We start from the raw sequence: 17023 nt of genomic DNA, 5'->3' as shown, positions 1-17023 counted from the left end.
CTCCTTCCCAGAAATATATCCCACTGGGTCAGTCAAACCAATAGTTCACTTAGCTAGAACCATGTTTTAGGACAGGAAAAAGCATTAAAGAAACTGTTTCTTCTTTGAGTCAGGACAGCATCATAGAACTTGAGGGTTAGAAAAACAATTTTTATGTAAAAAACAGACTGTGGAAGCCATTGCATTTTTACTTCATGTACAGTATCGGAATTTTTAAGTCTGACAATCACAAGTGTCTCTCTAAAATTCCTACCAATAAATCATTTCCTCCTGTGCAGCAGCATCAGAAAACAAGCCTTAAGGCTTGTCCACACGATGCACGAGTCCACGCTAGAGGGATTTAAATTCTAGTGCACACCAGTATGTTACACATCCTACATTAATGTGCACTAGGAAACTTTCAGTGAGCACCAGCAAGGTCCCCATAGGCCAGTTAGTGTGCAACATACTGGTGTGCATTAGAATTTACACCTCCTCTTTGCAGACTAATGCACTGTGTAGACCAGTCCTTAGATTATTTTGGGGCAGGGCACGAAACGAATGTTTTACACCCACAATTCTGGTACTAGTAGTTAAGACTGCTGAAGGTCAAAGACTATAAATGATGACAATTCACTACCCACCCTTATTCAGAATGTCCACCATTGCTTTGAATGACCTTCCATACAGAAGTCTTATACTTAAACCCAGAAGCAAACCGAACAGACAGGATTCTCTCTCTCAAACTTGCAGGATCAAGTTGCAGGATCAGAGTTTTTTTAGTTAAGCTTCTAATCTCTGAAATGCCCACTTCTGTAGGTGAAAATCAGAACCTTACCGTTAAATTGAAGCTTTGCATTGTTCTATACAGTTTGAAAAAATCCTCATTAAAACTAGATTGTGTCAGAGTGCTTTGCCCACATTATCTACTTAAACCAATAAACTGATTTAAACCAAATTTAGATCGAAGATAAAAGCCTCCGTGACTTAGACCTCACAGTCAAAGTTTCAGCCTAGAGCAAAGTAGTACAACCTTTGAAAATAGCATTTAGTAATGGGAATACTGATAAACCCTTAATGGAAGCTTTTTTGCATCAGGTGTGCTTACCTACAGTGCCACCTAGCGGGTCCCAAGAAGAACTATACAGCAATTTAAAATACAAGAGAAAAATGCAGCCTTTCAGTAAAGTTACCCACACTGTCCAGCTCCTTCTGGCCAGTTTTGTAACACAATTTCAGAATACAAACCACAATCCAGAGACATCAGCCAACTCACAGCTGGGGTTGCTGCTTTAACAGAAAGATAAAACTTGGATCAACAAAAATGATGATATGCAATGCCCACCGCACAGAAATCGGCAACGTGCATTTAGGGAGGCAGTGAGAAAAGGCAGGGCCTCTCAGGAAAAGGAATAATTTAGAATGCTCACTATATGCTGACCGAGCAACATAAATTAAATGCACACATAATAAATGCAGAAAGCAATATGAAAATCCTGCACTGACCTATTTAGAGCAATATAGGAATCGATTCAATGACAGTCGGTGGTGCAGTGCTTAAAGAGGGGAAATCATCCATAGAACTATTCTGAAGATAAAACCCAGTCATTAAATACTAGGGTCACTGATTACTTATGAAGAGGAGGCATCATAACTACATTCCCAAAATACTAAGAGGATGTAATGTAATACTGAAAACTAGATAACCTGCGAACACAATTAGGCAAAGCACCCTGAGGAAGTAATTACACTTCTCTATTTCCCTGTCACACAGTGCTGCTGTGAGGGTAAATTCATTAATGTTTGTAAAGTGCCAGCAAATCCTCAGATGGAAGGTGCTATAAGAATGCTGAGTGTTATGCATACAAATCAATGGCATGATTCACATAGGCTGAAATAGAAACTATGGATGACAGCAGCAGCCACAACCTTTTCAGCTTGCTGGGTGCAGGCTTAATGCTTCAAGTTGTGCTTGTGCAAAACTTCTGTACTATTAAAGCACTTAACTGGCTTAGCTTTAAGTCAATTTGTATCTACAAGCATAAAATTTCAAACAGTCAGTAGGGACAAGAGCTATCCCAGGTGCTCTCTGGGGCTGCTAAATTCCGGTGGACTATCTTTTTGCCTGATGCAGCTTTCACACCCCTGCAAAACTATTAAGCTGTGCAAATGGAGAATTGGCAAGGCAGAGTACCCCCTGCAGAGCTTAGTGACTCCACAAGGTAGGGAACTGCATGGCACTGCCAGGTAGCTCAATGAAGCTTAGCAACGCCACAGGGAGACAGAGGTAGCCCCACCTTATTTGAGCTCCTTAAAGACTTATAATAGTAGAAGTAAATCTGCTTAAAGCTCACTAACTTGGCTGAGCTATAAGCCAATTTACCTCTACAAGCTCCTGAGAGCCTGAGAAAGTTCACAAGCAGCAGACTTCCCTCCTGTGAACCCTAAGCCTTCAACAGTAGAAAACAATTCACATGGCACAAAGTTTCTATGCAAACTCCTTGGAGAATCTATGTAGAACATTATGCCCTCTACACAGAGGGATTTGGTTTTATTCCCACCTCATTTCTTTTAAAGAGGGTGGAAAAAGGACATAAGCTGGGGCTCACTATGTGTTCTGCACTACGGCTGTATTTCCTGTAACAATCACAGCTATAAAGTTAACTAAGTTTATTGTGTGGGATACAGACACATACCTGCTCCTGCATACTAAAGGGAGGTAATAGTAGGGAAGTACAATAAGTAATTTTTTTTTAAGTCGACAAACAGTTTTCTGCACAATAAGACGAAATGCTACTTGAGCTTACTTATATGAAATTAGTTTAACAATTCCTGTTTACACTTGTCTATACAATTGTTGGTCTTCACGTCAACCTAGGCAAGCTACAGATTTTTTTTTTTTTTTTTGGGGGGGGGGGCGGGGGGGGGGGGCGCAGTGGGAAAAGAAGATCTGTACTACCCCATTCCCAGGGGAAAAACTGTGACCGGGTCAGCCAGGGTTTTAAACGTTGCTGCACTGTCATAAGGATTAGGGATATGTTCAGCAGATCCCACTGTTCTAGGATTCTTCTGATAAGGGAGAATGGGCTGATAGCAGTAAGCAGTGTCAGCACTGCAGGAAGTTTTGGCTAATTACTAGCATGCTGGAGTTCTGAGGAAAAAGGAGTAGGAGATCACACATGGCATACCCTCCAACACTGCGACAGCTCAGAGTGCCTCTATAAAGAGCTGCCAGCACATTTGCAGAGCAGGAACCTCAGCTCTGACTCTGCCCAGATTTGCCAATGCCAGTAGTTTGGGTTATAAAGAAAGACCACTACTTTCACCTCTGCCATACAGCAACATACATGACCTGCAAGGAGAAAGGGAAAGGAGTCGACTAACCCACATCTCACTAGCTCTTAAACCCATCGAAATCCATCTCACCAGTTCTTAAACCAATTAGGCTTGTGGCTGGTTGACTGGAGGGAGAAGAAAGGAAGCAACTTAGGAACCTGCCTCCTCTCCACTAGCAGCTCTTTTGTGAAGAGGAGAATTATAGGGGAGAATACACGCAAAGGAGACAGAGACCAATAATTATCCCAATCTATGAGGGAGGAGTGGGAAAATGAAGCGACAAAAATAAAGCAAAATCCTTCATTCCAGGGTCGGGAATATATCAGAATTCCTATCACTTTGTTGAGCCGGGGGAAAAAGACACTTAGAAGTAACAGAATTCCCTACCACCATCATCCTTTGATTTTTGTGCCAACTTGAAGAAGGCGTGTGTGCCTGGGAGGAAGGTCTCTCTCACCTTCACCCCGCCCCAACAATGAAAATAAAAACCTAGTATCAAATCAAAACACATAGCAGGGAAAATACAGTAGTTGTTACCAAAAGTAATAACCAAATCTATCAGCATTTACAGATACCCATTTAGTGACCCATCAGAGATACATCTGCTTCAGTCTTACCATTCATTTTCTCCATGTGAGAAGTCATAGATCACTACTTTAAACCGCAGTAAAGAGAGTTAGGCATCCAACTCTGCATAATGTTTAAACATATAATACGCAGTGCTGGTATGAAGAAAGAGAGCATAGTATTTACTAACTGCTAATATAAATTCCAGAGGAGTAGCCGTGTTACTCTGTATACAGCAAAAACAACAAGAGTCCTGTAGCACCTTAAAGACTAAGAAATTTCTGCAGGCATAAGCTTTCAGGGGCTGCCACCCACTTCGCCAGATGCATGAAATGGAAACCACAGATAAGAGGTGTGTATATATATACACATACATATGTACACACACATCCAAGGGTAAGAAACATAATAATGGGGAGGGCAAGTGCTAACAAAGTCAATTCAGTTAGGGTAGATGAGTTCTATTCACAACCGCTGATTAGAAAGTGAGAATGTGTGAACAATGACTATTACTTGTTGTGATGAGATAACCATTCCAAGTCCCTAGTCAGACCCAGTCTGATTGTGTCTGTGCCTTCATTACAGCTGTTACACTATCTTTATAATACAAACAAAATTATTCTATCCTGGGTACTTAGCCAGGTAAGACCATCTCCCCCAAATACAAACTCTTCTCCATAGCCTGAACTGAATAATTTGCAGAGAAGCAAGAAAAGGATAAAGCTTTTTAACGGGGGAAGGATTCTGCAAGAAAGCCTTCTCCCAGGAGGATTTCCTCCTTTCCACCTACTTGCAGTTGGTGGAATCTGGACTGTATTCCCATGTAACTTTCTGAGTCACACGATAAAATGTCACTCTATGGATGGTTAGCTGTATCCAGCAAGGGAGGAAGGAGGAAATCATCTTCATTAAAAGCAGAGAAATCTCACATCTTCTTTAGCCCTATTTCATTTAGATACCAGATTGGAACGGATTTATCGTATGCCCATAATGCAATCTGTATAATAATCCTATCAATACCTGTGACAAGAGAACTTTAAATTACCATTCTGTGGGTATATTTGGGTTTGGGCTTGCCCAAATACTTCTAATTCAACTACCTTAATGCAGGATTACAGCTTAGTGGTACCAACGGTATTTGTAGGAGTGCTGGTACCCACCGCAGCTTCTGTATGCACCTGATGTTTGTCTCAGAGAAAACAGACTGCCTAAATGCAACACTGACATTTGCAAACCCTTTACTGATCAGAACTTCTGAAGAGCACATGACAGAAGAGGTCTGGAATCATGATTCCCACCTCCGTAGCCTCCTTGATTATTCATCAGCCTGATGAAGTAATTGACAATATTCTTCATCTTAGGACAGGGCCTCTCAGATCTCCATTTCTATAGCAGCAATAAAAATTAAACCTCCTTGGTGTGAACAGTTGGAGGTAAGGTATGGAATTTTAGTTAAATAATTCATGCTAAGCCATTCACTGGCTCCTCTGTATCTTTTTAATCTTTGCTCACAAACTGAGACTGGAGAATTGCTCCTCCTTTGTTCCCCTTAGAAGTCAATTCCTATTCTAACGAGGGGGGAGGAGGAGAGGGAGGAGGAATTCTGCATTGCACTATTGCTATATGCATTTGATTTGTGAAGAATATTGGGGTGAAAGGTGGAATAAGTGTAAAATATGAAACAGAAATAAACTGGACAATTACATCCTTTGGTTTGCTGGCTGCCATGCTAAACAACTGTCAGTATTAAAAACAGAAACAAAACCCTAAAACCATTGCTACAGGAAAAAAAAAAAAAAAAAAAACAACCCAGGCCTCATGTTTCTCTTTGATCTGAAAAACATTGTCAGAACTATTAAAAAAAGAAAGAGACCCTTAACACGACCCGGCAAAGCATACTAAAAATCCATGGAACAGAAGGAATTTGTGATTAACTCACTTTCTGTCTATGCATACCATAAAATCCCTCAAATGAGACATCACAGATTAAAATAAATTGGGTAACTACATTTGTGATGAGTTCAGAACATCAGCAACTGGCATGTCAAATACTCCGTATCACATGACAGTTTGGAGTCAAAGGGAACCTAAAGCCTTGACTACGCTACAAAGAGAAGGGCTAGTCTACACTGGCAACGGCATGCTTACGCACACATAGCATGGCATCTTCAGCTGCACAGACATAAGCTCTACACCTCTCGCTGAAATGGTTTTATGATGTCAGCAAACCAGAGGAGTTACATCGGTGGGAGAAGCATTTGTGTGTGTACACCTCCACTGTTTTGTTGGCAAAAAGCTGACTTTTGTTGACCAAACTCTGTAGTGTAGACCAGCCCTAAGAAAGCTTCTGCACTTAAGCAAGATGCTTAAGAAAATGACATAAAACAGTCACTTAAAGAAAAAGATACTAGCTGTAAATTTCAAAACAATATAAAAGACAAGTGGTGATGGATTCCAGTTCATTATGTTTTAATCATACATACTCTGGAGCAAACTTGTCCAGCGTCTTGAAGAGATCATTTTTCACTTGCAGGTTCTCCACAATGGCCTCAATCACAAGGTCAGTGCTGTGTATCACTGCTACTGGGTCTGTGCTCACTGTAAGGTTCTTTAAAGTCTTCTCAATGAACTGAGCACCAGCCTGAAAGGTTAAACAGAAATCAAAAAACCTATTTCCAAAAGTTTTCATTTGTTGGCAAATTCTCAATGGCCAATTTGTTTCATTGGTGGCCACTTTTTGGGCCTTGATAACATTAGGTGTTATAATTAGCAGTGTATTTCCAGATCAGTTAGAAAGCTTTAAGTTTATGCAAGTACTGTACTTCCACAGATGGACCAAACTTTCACAGCAACTCAAGTCTTCTCACAAGCAAGTAGGAGATCCTTTATTTCATTGTTTTAGGATGACTATTCTTCATCCCACTCTATTTCAACCTTCAGAATGACAGTCCCAGTGAACAATCGACTTGTGTGTTCAGTACTTTCCCAGGAGAATCTTAATCCATCCTCAGTGAAAATGGACTTCTTCAGTTTTAAATCCTTACATTGTTTTTTCTTCCATAAAAGGAGCTATCTGGTTTCACAGCCCATTGTTATAATTCAAAGCCCTTCACAGACACCTTGGGAGATGAAATAGCTTGCAGGCAACATCCACTTTACTGGAGTTCTGCTGGGAATGGGAGCAAAATTTCTAATCTCTCTTTTCTGACTGCCAAAAACTGTTAATCACTGACTAAGTTTATGAGGACACAGATCAAATACAAGGCATGCTTTTTAAATGAGAACGGAGACCCAGTATAGCTGAAAACAGACACTTGCATACTACATTTTGGGGTCTTAGAGCTTGTCTACACAGTAGACTAGTTATGCTGGTAAATTTCCCTATAATTATACAGCTATAGTTATGCCAGTATAATTCTCCATGTGGACATTTGTATTCTAGAATAAGAAGTGCCTTTCCCCAATTTAGCTTATATCGCTTTCAGAGCAGCATAAACTAAATCAGAAAAAGGCACTCATTCTGAAATATGAGTGTCCACGCAGAGAGTTATACCAGTACAATTACAGCTGCATAATTATACTGGTATTTTTATGTTGGTAAATTTCCCCTTGTAGACAAAACCTTATTACTGGTGGCTGCATCTACATTGTAGTGTAGACACAGGCTCTGACATGTTTAAGACCAACCTGCTCCCTACCATTCACACACAAAGCCTTCTGGCACATGCCTATTACCCTCTCGGAACACAGGCTTGCTGACTCATGCAGGGATATAGGTATAAGCCTGTGTCTTGCTGTAGCACATGTCCCAGCCTTCGCATTTTGCAGTGAGGACACAACTAAAGCATATGTTGCACTGCTTGTGTTCTGATAATTCACCAATGCTATCCCACAATTCCTGGGGTCTGTATGTTCCATCTTTTCTACCTCCCAACATCTCACTCATCTCCCATGCATTGAAAGCACCCTCCTAGTTCAAATGTAACTGCTCGGCATTTAACCCCTCATTGCATGCAGACGGCTCAACTTTAAACACAGCTGAGCCTCGCTCGTCCAAAAAGCAGAGAAGTCCACACCAGGTTTCTTGTAAGTCTGTGGTGTGAGGACTGCAAGGCTCAAGATTTTGACAAAAGCAACAAAAACCACCAACAACCTGACAGAGTTGGAGATCAACCAGACAACTGTCCAGTGCAGAGTATAAATCATGAACCTCAAGACTGTCTACTACAAAGCAGAGGATGGGAATGGTCAGTCAAGGAACTCCCCAGTGACTTCTACTACAAGGAATTCAACCAGAAACTGGGAAATCCTCCCCCCACCAGTAAAATCCATAATCCTGTCTCCTGAGTCAAGATGACATGCTTAGAACCCTGGAGGCAGAGACAGCAGAGATACAGGCACCAACGGAGGACAGCCCAGAGTCACAGGAGCAGATCCCTGAACACAGCAGGGTGCTGGCATCAGGTCCAGGAATTGGATAAATTCAGGGACATCCTGGGCCCATATTCACAGTAACTGTTTGTTATAGAGGAAATTGCAGGCAGGGAGTTGTATTTTATTGAGACCAAAAGCCAGACCACCCCCTCCCCTTCCCTCAAGTGGGGTCCATGATGGACTTCAAGAGAGGGAAAATCTCAAAACAAGCAGCTGGAGAAAATATGTTTATTGTTAGAAAAAGGGATATTAGTCTCAGCAAGTGTGGGTACGTATTTCACCACATACTGCTATGTGTACAACTCAGTCAAGCCAACATGCTGTTTTGAGTTTCATCGCTGCCAGCACTGGTGCAGGTCCTATCTGAATCAGCAGTCCCAATGGCTGCGGTGGCTGTATTTTGTGTCTTGGGCCCCGTCCAGCCACGGCATGCTGTCCAGGCTTCCCAGCATTGTCCAGGATGGAAGTGGCAGTGGTCTGCTCTATAGCTATAAAGCATCTCCATCCATTTTCAGCATCTTACTGATTTTTGCCTGAATTTTCACTCACTCCTGGAGGGTAAGTGCTTGAAAGCTTTTCATGCAGCAGAAACGCTATATGGTTGGTGAGATTCCAGGGTAGGGGCACACTTACTACAGCTGTCTCTGTAGCTTGCTAGCCCCCTCCATTCATGAATATGCTGTACCATCACCAGACACTGAAAAATCTCCTTTGCATAGAGAAATGGTATCCCTCTGCTGGCCTGCAATAGCCCTCTGGCAGATATATGTCTTCTAAGACTTGCTCAGCCTGAAATAATGTTAAAATATAAACTAACAAGCAGCCCTTTGGGAGGAAAATCCACTCCACCCCTCCAGCCATGGGTGAAATTTTAAAAAGATTTTTAAATGAATCTAATATGTAATTCTTACCATAATGTGTCTGGGCTAGCAACGTGGCTGGCTAAAACTTCTTAACTGGCCAGTAAATAAAGAATGAAATCACACTCAGAGCCACCAGACTAAGTCCCAGCTCCAACACACACAGAATTCTCTCCATGCTACCATTTCCTGCACCCTGTGCACTCACAGGACAATTCAGGGCATACAAGAGACATTCAATTTCAGTACCAGTGCAACTATAGTGATTGAACTGTATATAGTTAGCCAGTCTGCCTGACTGATTGTTTATTCTGCTTTTTTTTTTGTATTTGTCTAGGCTTTTTGATGGCAGCTGGGATGCCTACAAGGGTTTTTCAATGTAACTGGAATGAATATTTTTCAATAAATTTGGTAGCAAACAAAAATAAGTCTCAAAGTTCTATCCAAAGGATTTATTAAATCCAGAAGAATCAAAATCCATAATATAGCAGTAGCATAATGCCTACATATAATAAAATAATGGCACATAAGCTGCAATGTGTCCCATTCATCATTAGCATGTTAAGAATCACATTTCATTACATCCTCTCATGCCTATTACCCCATGGACACACAAGTTTCCCTTCGCCGGTCTGGATTCAGTCTCCAGTAGGGACAGGTACCAGGCTTGCAAACCAGCAGCATTCTGAGTCCACTTCAGGTGAAAACATTCTCCGTTTTGCCTCACAGACATTGTGCTGTTATAATAATATGGATGGCATTCACAACACCAGCATCCAAATGTTTTTGGAGGTAAACTCGATGACCTTTGCGGTCCCTCCTAACGCTATAGTTCTATTTTAGTCCCATCTTGCCTTGAGTCTGCCAAATGCACACTGCCCCACCATCCAGCAACTTCTTTTGCCAAGTCCTCTAATACCAGCGTACAGTTTCATGAACCATGGCAAAAGGGTATACAGGGTCCCCAAAATTTTACAGGGGGCACTGAGATCACACTGATAATTTGGAGGGTATATGGTCCCCGCTTTTCCAAAATGGTAAATACCTGATCTGCGCGGAACCCTGGCATCAGTCACCTTGCCGGTATATCTCAGTATCCATGAACCTGCCTCTGTGGTTGACCACGGTCTGCAGCACAATGGAGTAGTACCCTTTGCAGTTGACATTCATTTGTTCTTTGTGGTGGGCACATTACAGGCACTATCAATGGCTCCAATGCACTTTGGAAAGCCCACTCTTTCAAAGCCAGCCATTATTTCAAGCACAATAGTTATGCCCACCACCTTTGGGTGGGCCACAGTCCTGATACTTCACACAAGAGAGAACAAATGTCTGCCATAAAATGCAAATCTCTGCCTTCTCCCCTCCCCCATGTAGCTCCTAAAGCAAGTCAATCTGAGGTTCCTTACATGGTATAATACAATCTTGTAATCTCTGCTTTTGGGTAAAATTGGTGTATCCTTTATGATGGTTTAAAGAAATCTTACTATTAGATGAGGATAAATAATGTACCACCTAAACTTCGGACTTTAACCTTAGTTTTCAAAGACTTCCTAACTTTTGAGGTTAATCTGTCATTTAGGACTGCAACCTGAAAAACCAGAAAGACACAATGCACCAACTCCCCCGATCAAAAAACCTCAAAAACATTTTAACTTCATATCTTCCCAGCATTTTAAGGCATTTTTATATTATTCTACCAATCTGATTTCCCTGTATTCATCTGTGCACTAATTGCCAACAATCACAACATTAAAATAGCAATTCTATCTAATTCAACAAAGATTGTCCAGTGGTTATAAATACCAAGATGTCACCTCAGGCTTGTCTGTAAACATCTTCTTTGCCACTCTTTTCAAACTATCCTCAATCCCTTTCTTGGAGTTCTTCAGGATTTCATCTGTCTGGTCTACTAACACCACAGTGTGACCAGTTACTGCAGCAACCTGGGGGAGAAGACGGGGAGAAAAAAAGTAGCTACTAAGAATGTAAAACAGACAAGTCAATTGGGCTAATAGGAGGAAAAATGAGAAAGGGGAGGTGAGAAAAGTAAATGTAAGAAGCTACACCACAGGACAAGAACTGAGTTCCTATCAAATAATCTTGATTTTGTATTTGGCACCTAAACATTGGCTCATCTATAAACAATATTAAAACTCTTAAAAAAGAAACCCAATGTTCTTACTTACGTTATAAACAGCTCAAATTATTACAAGTCAATTTTTAAAAGTCGGCAGTTCACTATATATGCTACTTCATTATTTATTTGCAGTGATGTTGCAGCTGTGTCAGTCCCCGCATATGAGAGAGAAGCTAAGCAAGGTAATATCTTTTACTGGACCAACTTCTGTTGGTGAAAGGTAAAAGCTTTCGTGCTTCACAGAGCTCTTCTTCACATCTGGGGAAGGAAACCAGAGTGTCTGAGCTAAATACAAACTGGGACAGACTGCTAAGTACAAGGGGTTAAACATATTGCGAGAGAAGTTAAAATGAAATGTGAAATTAAGGGTTGGCAGGCAGTGGGCTGTGTTATAAACTGTTGTAATGAGCCATAAAATCAGTGGTTTTTAGTGTCTAGCAGAGTTATGACTTTAAGTTCCCACGCTCGCCTTTTGAAGGTGTTGTGCAGGTTTCCTTAAAGGATAAGTACTGAGAGGTGAGATACAGAGTGAGTGACTGCTTTGTGAAAAGTTTTTACCCACAGGAGATATGGTATTTTTGTCTTTTTATAATTTTTCTGAGAGAGTTCATTTGAGGGTGTAGTGATTGTCTGCTTTCACCCACACAGTTTTTTGGGCATTTAATGCACTGGATGAGATACATCATATGTTGTGATAGGCATGTGTAGGAAATGATTCTTGAAAGGTGTGTAGTGGGGGGTGTTGATTACTATTCACTATTTATGCATTTGCATTCTTCTCATGTTGGACAACGAAAAATATTAGTTTATTTCATTTGCAAGTTTCCATGCACTAACACAGTGCTGCACTGCAAACCCCACTGGGAAATGTTAATTTATTGAAACAACTGTTTCCACTGGAATTTTTTAAAAAGTTACATGTATTTTTTTTGGCCTTTAGCTTTGTAAAAGCTTTTTTCCCCCTAGTTATCCACCACCTGAAACAGCTCAGGTGGTCAGGATTTCACAGATGTGAGTGACAGCGGAAGAAAAGACACCTTTCTTCACTTCCATCACAGCCATAGCATATGATTTCAAAAAGTCCTCATATTGTAATTTATCAAGCTTGAGAAACAACTTCTACCACCACTGTGTTAACATCCTCTCTTCACATTTCATCTGCTGAAAATTACTTGTAGTCCTTGCATTGATGCACAAGGATGGTATGAAGAAAAGGTGCGGTTAGGAGGCACCATACTGATGGTCAAGGACAAAAGATGGTTACAGCATTTTATAACAGCAGTTTTCAACTATGTCTAAGATTTCCAAAGGGTCCACACCTCCCTCTGAAATTTTTTAGGGGGCCCCCCAATGAAAAAAGGCTGCATTGCAATGTGCTATAACTATGTATTCTCTGCCTTTTGTTTAGTCTTCCCACATGGTGCTGAACAAAGTAATGCTTCCAACTTGGACAAAGAAATGATGTAACAAAAATTCCCTTGAACAAGTTAATTGTTTTCTAAGGTGCTATACCAAAATATTGCAAGTGGCAGAGACTACTAGAGAGAAGGGAGTTATTAAAAAGACTCTCACCTCTTTCAGGCCCTCACTCTTACCACAGTCATATTCAAAGTTTCTCCTTTCAAAAAAGAGAAGAAAAATGTGAAGAGGTGTTGGTCATCTTATTGTAGTAACATTGCACTTCTGGTACTTTCCATCCAAGGAGCCAAAGCTCTTTAAAACTGTTTGTCAATAAGGAACAAAACAACTGTGAGAGTTAATTAGCATAATCCTCATTTTGTATGAGGAACTGGCAGAAAGAAATCAGTTGCCTAAGAAATAGAATAAAAAAAATCCCTGGATCCTGATCTTATTGTGATAAAATGTAATCCTATATTCACACCCTACACATTATTGTAATAATCTCTGTGCAAAGTATGTCTTGTGAGGTATATTTAAAAACTCATAATTTGCTGGTCGTCATCATATTGGGTAAAATGCGTGTAGCAACACTGCATTCGAATTTATAAGATTCCACTATATTGATACATGTTCCAAACAGAAGTTGGGAAACAAGTCTGTCCTAATGTTTGGACTGTGTGTTCTGCTTAATTTGCATTTAAGCAGTAAAGAGTCATCAAGCAGGAAGGGAAACAAAGGAAGCTCAAAATTTGAGAAAAAAGAAGCAGGGAACATCCTTCCATATAGACTTTTTGTCTCCGTGGCACCCAGCTAGAAATGTTTTTCCAGGAGGGAAAACAAATTATAAAGACGTACAAACACACCAAGGGACCACCACCACCCCCCTCTCTCTCTGCCCATCAATTAACTGCACTGGAAGAGACATAGGAAGCAGCTGGTGGACTGGGGAAGGGGTCCTGACCTAAAAAGTTTGGTTAATAAAAACGCTGAAAGCATGTGGTGAGAAAAACCTTTTTTTAAATTTAACAGTTTGTTAAATCAGGCACCTACAGCATTTTATCTTTTTTTTCCTTGTAACCATTTCTGACCTTTATGCCTTATTACTTGTATTCACTTAAAATCTTGTCTCTTTGTAGTTAATAAAGATGTTTTATTGTTTTATCTAATCCAGAGTGTTCAGACTGAAGTGTCTGGGAAACTCCATTTGGGGCGACAAGTTGTGTGCATATTATTTCTATTAACAAAATAACAGGGTTAATGTAACTTGTATTGTCCAGGAGAGGGCTGGGCAGTACAAGACAAATTTCTGGAGGGAAATCTAGGACTGGGGGGGTGTTGGGTTCACCCTGCAGCATAACCAAGGCTAACGAGAGCCAGAGGGTATCCCAAGTGTGGCTTCCAGGCTGCAGTTGCACAGAGACACTAAAGATGTGGTTTGCATGCTGGAAGGCCATTTGTGAGCAGCACAGGTGGGAGCTGCTTCAGCAAGGTACTGTAAAGCACCCAAGGTTTCAGGACAGGGGTGACATTTGCTCATTAGTATGGATTGTACTGTGTCTCACACCTATACTTGAGCAATGGCCAACCTCCCCCACCCGGAAAGGTTTTAAAAAGGGCATTTGCCAAGACCTTAAAAGAAAAAGCAAGTCACTGCAACTAAAGAATGAAGTGCTGGTCCCAGGCAGTACCGTGGTCACCCTGGTTTTGGGATAACTCCATATTTATAATTACAGTAGGATGTAGTGAGCATAAGGAAGCAGAGACAGCCTTCACTCTGAGGACTTGCATTCCTGCTCACTGGGGTCTCTGTCAAGAACCACACCTGTTTGTTTCTCTTTACAAACAGTTGTCAATAAGAGGCAGAACATGTAACAGAATTCACAATGGACTTCAGGTCTCTCTCTGGACTACTGCATTTTAAATAGCGTGCACATTCCTGAAACCTTAGAGCACACATTTATGGATTTCACCACATATCCATGTGCCGCTGCATTTGTTGAGAAAGGCCTCCTTCAGAAGAAATCCCAAATTCCAGTGTCAAGGAAATAAGAGATTATTTTTATGGAGAATTAGTGAAGTTTTAGATGACCAACCTCACTTCAGGTAACTGACAAATGCATGGACCTCCTTCCACAACAGATTCAACAAGAATATCAGAAAAAGCTGTACCTACCTCTAAGGGACAGGTGGTGGGGTTAAAAGAAGTGGTTAAAGCAGGAAACCAGAAGTTAGGAACTCCTGTGGTTTACTCCCAATTTGCTCTGTGACTTTGGACAAATCACTAACTTTGTGCCTGTTTTCCTTTCTGTAACATGGGGAAATAATAGCAACCTACCTCACAGGAGTGTGGTGTGTCCTAATTATTATTTGTAAAGTGCTTTGAGATCTTTTAATGAAAGGCGCTATAGAAGTTTAAAGCACTATTTTCCTTGTAAGATATCTGAAAGAGTCCTATCCATGGCTTAGCAATTAGCCCTTTGACAGACAAAAATGTCAGGTTAAAAGTCAGCTTTACAAGTCAAAGGCTATATACTCTGAGAAAACAAGCAAATCCTATTTAAACATTAACCCACTGTAAAACACTACACATTGCAACTAAGGATACAAGGAGCTTAAAAAATTAAATTTAGTTCTCTCACTGTTTAGACAGACTGTCAATCTATTTAGTGAGACTATCAATCTGTTTCTGGGCAAGCTGGTACTAAATCAATTCCAGAGGGGTTTCTTCTTCTGCCTTGCAAAAGATCCACAAGAAAACCCAAACTCTGTACTCTTCGGTGACAAATACAGGCTGGAGCACTGCAAAGAACACACTGAACACAAATACACATTGAAAAGGCACTGCCTGTATTAGTATAAAATAAAATAAAAAAAATCACATCTGCATATTTTGTACCTCAGTGTTGCAAATAATCCCTCTGGCCTGATTCTGCAATGAGTCCAAATGGACAGGCTGCCTGTTCCACACAGAACCCCACTGACTTCAGTGGCATAGAACAGGAGCTAATTTTAAAATTGGGTTCTAAGTTTACTGTAATTGAAATAGATTTTTAAAATATTTGTTTTTGGAGTGTTTGCTTTGAGCATAGGTCAACACTCAGTATATAGTTGCTGTTTCCCCTACACAGTCAGTTTCTCCATTATTTTGTTAACCCCCCAAACATTTTAAAAGATTGGAAAATGTTATCATTCAGCACAGAGTAACTCACCAGTATGTGCAGTACCTTGAAACTATTTTTAATTCATTTTTTGAAATGGACTAATATACAGGTTTACTATGTCCCTACTGAAGCTGAATCCAATTCAGATCTAGTCTAACACTAATGTGGAGCACAAAGGGGATGAGGAAAACAAATACAGCAATACTATGCTGAGCAGGTGGTTGCAGTTTCTCACGTGGTTTTATGCAGAGAAAAGAGATGACACAACCTACAGGTTTTAACATATTCAAAAGTTGAAAAACACTGTTTTTGTAAATCCAAAGTCTCAAATTATCAGAGGCTTAAGAACAAAGTTTTGAACTATTAGGACTTTTAGGCAGTTAATTATGCTCAGAGTTAAAATACCAAACCAAGTTAAGACACTTGTGACCTAAGGTTTTTAAGATAGCCTGAGGTAGAAGCGACAAAATATGACAGAAACCATGACAGTCAAGATGTGGCAGAGGCAGCATTATTTGTATTATGGCAGTCCTCAGAGGCCCTAATCAGGATCTGGATCCAGGTCCCACAGTGGTAAGCACTATACAAACCCACAGCAGGAAGTTCCTGCCCTCCAATAACCTGAGACAAGGGACATACAATGGGTGGGTGACACCTGGCAGAACCAGCATGGGACAGCAAGAGAGAGAAGAGGAGCTCGTCTCCGTCCACATGCACATAGGAAAACAGCCCGGGTGGGCACAGCTCAGGCCTGCAAGACGCTGGGCAAACTCCAAAGGGCATGGGGTGGGAAGTGAGGGGGGGCGCAGGAGTGAGTCCGCAGGGGGCCGCCCAGCTGCACGGGGAGGGAAAAAAGGCCCGTCCCCTCAGAGAGGAATTCAGCCACCTCATTGCCGAGGGGGGCGGAGGGTCTGTGAGGCCAGGCCCGCCCCGCCCCCATCCCCAGGCGGCGGTCGGCCGGCCGCAGTCCAAAGGCGCTGTCCTAGGTAAATAACCCGTCCCGCCCGTGGCTCCGCGGTGGGGGACTATCACATCACGCGTCTGGCTGCAGCCTGCAACTCCACGCGGACCAGGGAGCTGCTCCCGCGCGGCGCGGCGCAGCACAAACCCCGGCTCCCCCCCCTCGCCGTCCCCTGGTGACACAG

At 41.4% G+C, this 17023-nt stretch overlaps 1 protein-coding gene across 2 annotated transcripts in view; it reads right to left on the bottom strand.

Moving 5' to 3' along the window:
• Nucleotides 1-17023, bottom strand: part of HADH (hydroxyacyl-CoA dehydrogenase) — a 33245-nt gene that overhangs the window by 15915 nt on the left and 307 nt on the right. For both annotated transcript variants that reach the window (XM_067568186.1, XM_067568187.1), the window contains exons 2-3: nt 10994-11122; nt 6366-6523 (exon numbers count right to left, since the gene is read on the bottom strand). In XM_067568186.1, the coding sequence (XP_067424287.1) occupies nt 6366-6523; nt 10994-11122 (287 nt within the window). The remainder of the gene's footprint in view (nt 1-6365; nt 6524-10993; nt 11123-17023) is intronic.

The sequence above is a fragment of the Emydura macquarii genome, unplaced genomic scaffold, assembly GCF_026122565.2.
Source record: "Emydura macquarii macquarii isolate MOO-44397 ecotype Brisbane River unplaced genomic scaffold, CSIRO-AGI_Emac_v2 contig_2863, whole genome shotgun sequence".
Taxonomy (NCBI): domain Eukaryota; kingdom Metazoa; phylum Chordata; order Testudines; family Chelidae; genus Emydura; species Emydura macquarii.
The sequence above is the reverse complement of the archived record's forward strand: the minus strand, read 5'-3'. Positions and strand labels throughout refer to the sequence as shown.